Source organism: Curcuma longa, chromosome 7, assembly GCF_044706935.1.
Source record: "Curcuma longa cultivar G26 ecotype Majalengka, Jawa Barat chromosome 7, ITB_CL_G26_1.1, whole genome shotgun sequence".
Lineage (NCBI taxonomy): Eukaryota > Viridiplantae > Streptophyta > Magnoliopsida > Zingiberales > Zingiberaceae > Curcuma > Curcuma longa.
In genome coordinates, this window is record NC_133867.1 from 2127471 (window position 1) to 2136454 (window position 8984).

Consider the following 8984-nt stretch of genomic DNA (forward strand, 5'->3'; position numbering starts at 1 on the left):
CAATTTTGAATGCACTAATTAATTCAGATAAATAGGTTAGGTCAAGACACAATGTTGAGTCTCGATCAAGCTAGGTAAAGGTAGGCATGTAGATGAATGAGTAAGACTAAGGTGAAGGCAAAGCATGGCATAATGTAGTTATGCCTCGTCCAGCTCTGTCAGACCTCAAGCCAAGGCAAAGCAAAGCATAATGTTAGAAGCTTAGGTTATGCACAACAAAATTTAGAAATTTGAATGCCTTCGATAATGATTCCGTTACGATACCCCTACTAGCATGACCCGCGACCTACTACTCCCCTAGGGACTTTTCTTCAACTTTGAAGGCTCTCTGATCATGAAGTCTATTACGACCTACTCCGTGGTGGGCGTGGCATAACATAATCCGACAACTACACCTAATAGATTGGTTGACCTTTTAACATTGTGCTTTGTTGGAAATATGAATGGAAACAATGAAATGGAAGGGTGGAGAAGACCCTCATATGAAGGACTTTAGTCCCACATTGGTAGTTGAAGGGCAACTTGGTTGGTTTATATTGTATCACAAGCATTTATGTTGTGAACAAATGCAAGGGGAGAGACTCTCTCTCATGCATGAGTGCGCAGGGGGGTGCAAATCCAGGGCCCCGGATTGCACTGCCCACAAGGTAACTTGTGTGCGAGCGCGACCTGCGCGTGTCGAATGTCGGACCGGTCAGGGCATAATTGTTGATGCAGTCTTGTCCTGATTGTTGTTTTGATGTTGACACAGATTTAAGTTCAGTTTAATTATATAAGAATTACGGCAAATCAGCACATTTCTTGCTGATTCGTATGACAGAATCTCTTGACCGTCTAGCAGAGCTATATTGTAGGGAGATTACTAAACTTCATGGTGTTCCCCTTACTATTATTTCAAATCGAGATCCAGGTTTTACTTCAAGATTCTGGCAAAGTTTTCAGAAGGCACTGGGTACCCAACTGCGTTTTAGCACTGCTTTTCACCCTCAGACTGATGGGCAATCAGAACGAACTATCCAGACTCTGGAGGATCTTTTGCGTCCTTGTGTCTTAGACTTTGGTGGTAGCTGGGAGGATCACCTACATTTGGTAGAGTTTGCTTATAATAACAGCTACCACTCTGCTATTCAGATGGCACCATTTGATGCACTCTATGGTAGAGCATGTAGATCTCCTATTTTATGGGATGAGGTTGGTGAACATCAATTATTGGGACCACAGAGCCTACAGCAGGATGCTGAGCTAGTATGGGTTATTAGACAGAGACTGCTGACTGCCCAGAGTCGACAGAAGAGTTACGCAGATCAAAGATGGAGAATGTTAGAATTCGTAGTGGGTGATCATGTCTTTCTTCGTGTTTCACCCATAAAAGGAGTTAAGAGATTTGGATTAAAAGGAAAGTTGGCTCCCAGATTCATCGGACCTTTTCAGATCCTGGAGTGGATTGGTGCTGTTGCATACCGACTTGTGTTACCCTCGTCTTTAGAAGGTGTGCACAATGTCTTCCATGTCTCTATGCTGCGGAAGTATGTCCCGGATCCGACACATGTTCTCGAGGGGTAGGGGTGTAATCGAACCGAGCCGAGCCGAGCCGAACAGTAAGAGGCTCGAGCTCGAGCTCGGTTCGTTTTTCCTAAGCTCGAGTTCGGCTCGAGTTTGATTCGAGCTTTAATTCTTAAGCTCGAGCTCGGCTTGTAATGAAATTAAATAGTTCACGAACGGCTCGAGCTCGACTCGAAAAAGGCTCGTTTTAAAGTTAAACGAACTCAGTTCGAGCTTGGTTCGAAAATAACTCGTTTAAAAGTTAAACGAGCTTAGTTCGAGCTTGGCTCGTTAATATATAATATTTATAATTCATGTTATATATATATATATATATATATATATATATATGTGTATATTCGCGAATCTCTTAATAAACACGTTATTGAGCCTTTAAACGAACATGTTCGCGAACACGTTCGTGAGCCTTTAAACGAACATGTTCGTGAGCTCACGAACCAAATACTGTTAAGCTCGAGCTCGGCTCGATAATATTTTCGAACTCGAAATCAGGCTCGAGCTCGGCTCGTTAATTTAATCGAACGAACTCAAACGAACGTTTTTTCGAGCCGAGACTCAAATAGCTCGTGAGCAGCTTGGCTCATTTACACCCCTATCGAGGATATTACACTGCCACTACAGCCGGACGCGACATACGAAGAAGTTCCTGTTCGTATTCTGGATCACAAAGAGCATCGGTTGCGGAACAAAAGCATCCACCTCGTGAAGGTTGGATGGGGGCATCACTCTGATCAGGAAACAACTTGGGCGCGTGAGGACGATATGCGTGCCAAATATCCTCATCTGTTTTCCTTAGGTATTAATTCCCCTTAATTACTTTAATTTGGGGACCAAATTTTTTTTAGTAGGGGAGGATGTTAGAATCGGTATTTTAAAAAAAACAAGAAGGAGTCGCGAGACACGATCTCGCGATTTCTTCGGAAAGGAAAGTGCGACGGGTTTAAAAGAGTCGAGAGGCGAAAACCTAGATATTCTTAACCTTAGCCACCCCGACGCCGCCTCTTCCACGCGACCACCCACTTCTTCTCCTCCTCTCCAAGCTGCAACCTCCCTCTCTTGGATCTTGCCGCCGATCTCTTTCCCCGTGAAGCTGCTGTTGCGACGCCTCCATCGCGCCGCGACACCGCTGCCGACGTTGGGACGCTGTCGCCTTTCGCCGCGACGCAGTTTCGTGGTTCCTCGCGAAAGCCCAGAACGCCGCGATCGCCGAACGCTGCTGCCGCGCCTGCAATTTCGCTGCTAGGTTTCCCGATCACTTTCTTTTTCTCTTGGCTCCATTTTTTTTTCTAGTAACTTTGAGAATGAGGCTGAGGTTATCAGTGCATCGCTATTTTTTTATGTTTCCCTTGCAATTGAAATCCTAGCGTTCTACTAGTTTGCTGTTCTGATTTTATTAAAGAGTACAATTGGAGTACAGGTGTATAAGAATGATAAAGAGGGTTGCCACTAGGTCATTTGGGTTAGTTTCGAAGGATAAATCCTTCTGTATACAGAAGGCATTTCTTTGAGTAGATGATTCCAACCGGATTTCATGTCATTATGGATGGGTGCTTGATGGCATCGGTTGAAGTTCATGGCTTTGCATTAAGAAATGTTTAATGCTCAACCTGTGGATTATTAAGATCGTTAAATTTATAGGTGGTATTTTCCAGTAAAATAGGCCGAAGGAAAGGGGCATCTAGTTCTGCTAGATAGACGTGGAAGCAGGACCAATAATGATTATTTGACTTAGAGTTGTAAACGATGTTAAGAATTTTTGTATTATTATGCTTACGAGATAGTATTTCGAGTAATTGAAGTATTTTATTATGTGTAGATACTGGTTCGAGTGGAGCACGCTGATCTGCTGATACTCGAAGCTTGGTAGATATAAAAGTGGGTGCATTCTGTCCTTTGACTCGTATATACCTTTGTGCATGAATAAATAGATTAAAATTGATTATGTATACTTATACATCTATTTTCAAAAAGGGGATTAAAGTGATATTTAAACTACTGAAACATGGTTAAAATAATTAAATCATAAAAAGGTAAAAATAATGAATTTACTTTCTGTTCACACATGGGATTCATCTGGGGGTAATTAAAATGGGAAAGAGTGTTTTTAAAATTTTAATATACACTCTGACTTATTTTGTCTATTGATACCTGTTGTTAACATTGCTTGATCTATTTTAGTTCTTACTGCAATATTTCATTTCTGTTGATACTTACTTTTACCTGTTGCTCTTTACCTGGAAACTTGATTATGATACCTAACTGAATGAACAACATATAATTTGATTCAAGTGTGGTCGTTTAGACCAAATGATGAATATACTTACTGAGATTGTAATACTGATGATAATTGATGAAAAAGATATAACAAGAAATGAGATAAGCGAAAATACTAAATATTAAAATGTGTTAATTAAGAGCCTAGCTTTATACCAGAGTTTTACCAGAGTACTGGACCGTACACCTGAGGAGTGGTGGCGTGATGTAGCCCTCGGTCCAGAGCACTGACCGATCACATATTATTGTGGTAGAGCAGAGGTCATGGTCATTGTTTACCTTGTCTTCCACCGGTGAGGGTTAAGAGAAAGCCCGTATGTTAGATAACGTATGCGACAGTATATTCTGAGGAGGCTGTTAGCCTACATACATATGAGTTATTACTACACTCTGATGATATCGGCTCCTGTTATGCACTTTTTAATTAATGATATAAATGTTGATACTGTTCATAATATTTGATCATATTGAGATTATTGGTGATGATAAATAATACTAATATTACCTGATTTTCATATAACAATAAATGAAGAGAATGATAAATGAGATATATATATATATACAGATATTATATTATGTACCAATGGAGAACTGTACAAGAACTGAAAGTGACAATATGAAATTATGATCCACTCTAATTCCTTTGCTTCTTAATTAAGATTATATTCATGCACATCTTTTTTGATTACCCACTTAGCCTTTGGCTAACTATGTACCTTATTTGGCTTCTAGATTTGCAGGCATAGAGTTAAAACTATCCTGGTTCAGTTTGTCTTAGAGTTGCTCAGAGACCTTGACGTGCTGCGTTTCGGTTTGTTTTACTTTAGTTGATGGTTTATGTCAGTTCCTTTCCTTTATGAGTATAAGTGGTTGCCCCCAAACTTAATAAATGGTTGTACGAACTCAGTCTCATTTTAATTTATCTAATAAAATTATGGATGGTTCTTTTATGTTAAGTCCTTGTTATTGTATTGGTCTCTTTATTATCATGTCACCGAGTGAGGTACCTTTCGATGGGCGGGAACGACACCTCCGGGTCGTGACAATTTTAATGGTATCAGAGTTCAAATCCGAGTATTTCTCACTTGGTTTCCAGATTCAAGGAACTTTAGTACTTTAGCCTGCAGGTCTAGAGTTCGAATCTGGGGAAGGCAAAAAATCCATTGGGCAGGGGTGGAAAGTTCTAGTAGGTAACGACACGGTCGATGGTCGACGGCCCATGACCCACAAAAAATAAGGGTCAAGATAAATAGAATTCCCACGGACGGACGGGCCGGATCGTTACAATAAAACTTCACATAAAGATAAACTAGTTGTATTTAATAATCAATAGTCCTTATAACCTCAAAAGTCATATTGTCTTTATTTTTTTATAAATTTGATCAGTTTAGATTACTCTAATAATTTTGACTAAAATTTGTAGATGAATCTAAACATATCAAAATTTTGAAATAAATCATCTATTGTGTTTTTAGAGTTTATACAATCATTCAATGCTATTATTTTCAAATTTTGATAAGATTGCCTATTCGCCAAAATTGGAAAATAGTAGCATAAAATGATTCTATTGTGTTTCTTAGAGCATATATAATCATTATTTGCTATTATTTTCCAATTTTGATAAGATTGTCCATTCACCAAAATTGAAAATTACTAACAAAAATGATTAATTCCATAAGCGCAAGAAACATAACAAGAGCTTGTTTGTCAAACTTAATCAATTTAGTTCCATCTAGTCATCTTGGTCAAAACTATTAAAAGAATCTAAACTGATCAAATTTTAAAATGAGATCTTTATTATGTTTTTTGGAGACCTCTGGAGTCATTTTACTTGCTAAGTAAAATTTATCTTTTTCTCATTAAGTTTCAGTATGATAAGTTCCTCATCATCAAAATTTTGTACTAGTTTGGGCATCTTTGAGGCATACATGAAAACTCCTTTGATGCAATATATATTCTAAATTACCAGTTGATTAGTAAGTGCATTAAGTATTGTAGCAAAACTAATAATCAAATTCTCTAAGGCAACATGAACCTAGCATCCATATAAACTATAGAAATGGATTTCATAGGTATTTTTGCAATTCATCATAGCACTATTGATTTCCAACTAAGTTGAAAGAATGAGGATGTGAAGGGACAACAAGTGATGGTGGAAGAGATTGAGGGGGAGAGGTACAGTGAACTTGTTGAAGTAGTCAAAGACAACATCAAGGCGGGCGATAGAGGAGTCTAAAATTAATAATTCATTCAACTACTTTACAAATCTAATTAATTAAAAAAATAGTAATTGAAGTCAATATATTATGCTTTTGTTATATCTCCCAAGTAAAAGTGTAAATTTTATTAAGCAAGTCATATAATTTATTTAAACATTGTTTGAGAATTGAGAATCCTCACACTACAATGGTTGCCTCTGATAGTCCTGAGCATGCTGTTGTCCATATGACTTATTGAAGAAGTCACACTCTTATACAAGAAAAGATTCAACCAACACTAAAGAGATATTATCTTTCATCTTAGTGTCGGAATTGGTGTACATGTCATTATACTTGTATATTTCTTCCATTGATCTTGCAAAGTTGACTATTCTTTCAATCATAAGTCGAGGTACTTTTGTTGGATTAAGAGACTCTTTGTTTAGATCCTTCCACGCTTTCTCTACTATCTCTTGTAGCTTCTTGCATGCAACTTTTTCATTTGTGTTATATTCTTTCATGTAACTTTCCACTGTAGAGGCGGAATGATCTCTCGCTTGCTCCAGCTAAAAATTTTGTAAGTGAAATTGTCAAACATTAATGCTAAACTATTCTACTAAAGGAAGTGCCTAAAATGAGTACCTCATGTGATTTTATATCATTCAAGAGTCTACCAATTACACAACAAGCTTCTACGGCCTTGGGAAAACTTGAATACCAGTCAAATACCTCTTTTGTTGCCACTTCTCCCATACCTACATAAGATGCACAAGGGACTGCAGAACACCCAGAGGAGATTAACGAATTATGTAAGTGTTCGTCAAGTGATGGCACATGTCGCTCTATACCCCACTCAGCTTCTTGAAGATAAGCTATCGCTAAAGCCTTTATCTATGTAATCAAGGAAAAACAAATTTAGTGTATAAGATTAAAGATAACATAAGCCATTCCTATCAACATACTTCATCTTGAACATATAGCATACGATATTTCTCATTGAGTTCCAACTCTTCTTCAATTTCTTCACAAGTCTTTAATAGTTTGAGATAATAATCTCTCAAGTATTCTGGTAAACAATCAACAACTTGAGGATTCCACCTAAAAGTAAGAAAATATAAGTAAATACATGATTATGGTATTCACAAAATAATGAATATGGTAACTTTCATTTTACATTATTTCTTACATTTTAAGTAGGACTTGATTTACAACATTTTAGTCCTTCATGTGGATAGACAATACAACAACAACAACATTATAAAAGGAAACAAGAAACTATTAGAATTTTGATATATGAGACACTAACCTTTTGATTGCCTCAGTTAATTGTCTAGACTCTTCCAATGTGCTATAGTTATCATAGATATCATCCGTAATTGATATAAGAGAAATCACTTTGGAGCAAATCACTCGTGCACGAGAATGATGAGGCTCAAAATATATAGTAAGAATCCAATAATAGCATTCCACAACTCGGTCACGAGTAAAACTTAGAGATTTAGCAAGCGCTAAGTCATTCCACCATCTTCAAATATGTCATAATAGAGAAAAAAAAATTATATGAAGAAGTAAAATAATTATTTTAAATAAAAACACAAATAAAATATAAAAACTTAATTATAATGAGATGATTATATTGTTGGTGTGTATTCAGAGATGTTGGAAAAATGTTTTTAAGAAGTATTACAATTACTTTGAAATTGTCTTCAGTTCCTCTTGATAAAGAGATTGTAGTAAATTGAAATTCAACTTTGCAAGTTCTAATATGACATTGTTTCGCATTGCATCCTCTTGATAAATAAGTATATATTTTCTTGCCAAGAGAATTTTGATTCTTCGACAAAGTGGCAACTCAAGGAAAAGAGAGACCTGTGCAGCTAAAGATTGTTCAAGTTCAGTCAATAAGGATACAAGTCGAGGCTTTGTATAAGACTTGGCATCATCAAGTATAATCTCTCCATGTGTTCCAAGATATGATGCATTATATAAGCTTAATAATCCCTTGGCATCTCCATTCAAGGAAGACATAAAACTTCCATTGTCACCTTTGAACTTGTTAAAAATATCTACAAGAGGGTAAGAAATCAATAGTATGTGTTCATAAAAATTATGAGTTATTAGTATACTTTAGCAAACTATTTAACTAATTTTATCCTCTTTCTCTTTGCAATAATATATACGAAAGCAAGATTTCATCTTAATTAAAATAAATATTAAACCTAGACGTTGGCAACAATTTACCTTTTACCCATATGAATACATTGGCACCTCTTTATTCATCATTCCTTCATTAGAATAAATTTGTAAATTTTTCTAGCTAGTTAGCATATTAGAATTTTGTACTAAAATATATTACAATAATAAAACCCTATTAACTTTCTAAGATATTGTTTATCATGGCATGCCCAATTTTATTTTATATTTTCCCATTTTACAAATAACAATATATGCAAATAAAGCAAAAGAATTTTAACCTATTTTTATCATTACCTGCAGATACATGATATCCATGTTGCCTAAGCAATCGAAATTGTAAAGAAGTTTCATAAAGTCCATAGCAATTATCATCAACTTCATAGATCAATCTTAGTGCTTTATCTATTTCATTCTCGAAATGGTAGTCTAATCCAAGCATCTGAATTGAATCAATCAAATTCATAAGTTGCAATATGTCGCTAGTGTCCTTGAGCATGCTCTTTACTTGCACCTTTAATTCTTCCACTCTCTTTATCATACTTTGAGTGGACTCCTACATAATAAAAATTATTAGATATACATCCAACAATATCAACTTGATCAACATCTATTTGTAATCAGCTAATTAACATATGTCTCTACTAACAAGATTTCAAGTTTTAAGACCTTCGTGAGGAACATTGAATAAATGTGAGAAGGTTATATAGATCATACCTCTTCATGAGAGAGCGAGGAGCTTCGGATAAAATAATC

The 8984-nt window shown here is 36.2% G+C and overlaps 1 protein-coding gene across 1 annotated transcript in view; it reads right to left on the minus strand.

Moving 5' to 3' along the window:
• Nucleotides 1–6244: 6244 nt before the first annotated feature.
• The window catches only part of LOC141831857 (beta-eudesmol synthase-like), a 3897-nt gene continuing 1157 nt past the window's right edge, over nt 6245–8984 (minus strand). Inside the window, exons 2-7 of the mRNA XM_074719264.1 lie at nt 8526–8784; nt 7729–8101; nt 7342–7560; nt 6998–7133; nt 6678–6926; nt 6245–6601 (exon numbers count right to left, since the gene is read on the minus strand). Coding sequence (XP_074575365.1) covers nt 6308–6601; nt 6678–6926; nt 6998–7133; nt 7342–7560; nt 7729–8101; nt 8526–8784 — 1530 coding nt within the window. The 3' untranslated portion in view covers nt 6245–6307. The remainder of the gene's footprint in view (nt 6602–6677; nt 6927–6997; nt 7134–7341; nt 7561–7728; nt 8102–8525; nt 8785–8984) is intronic.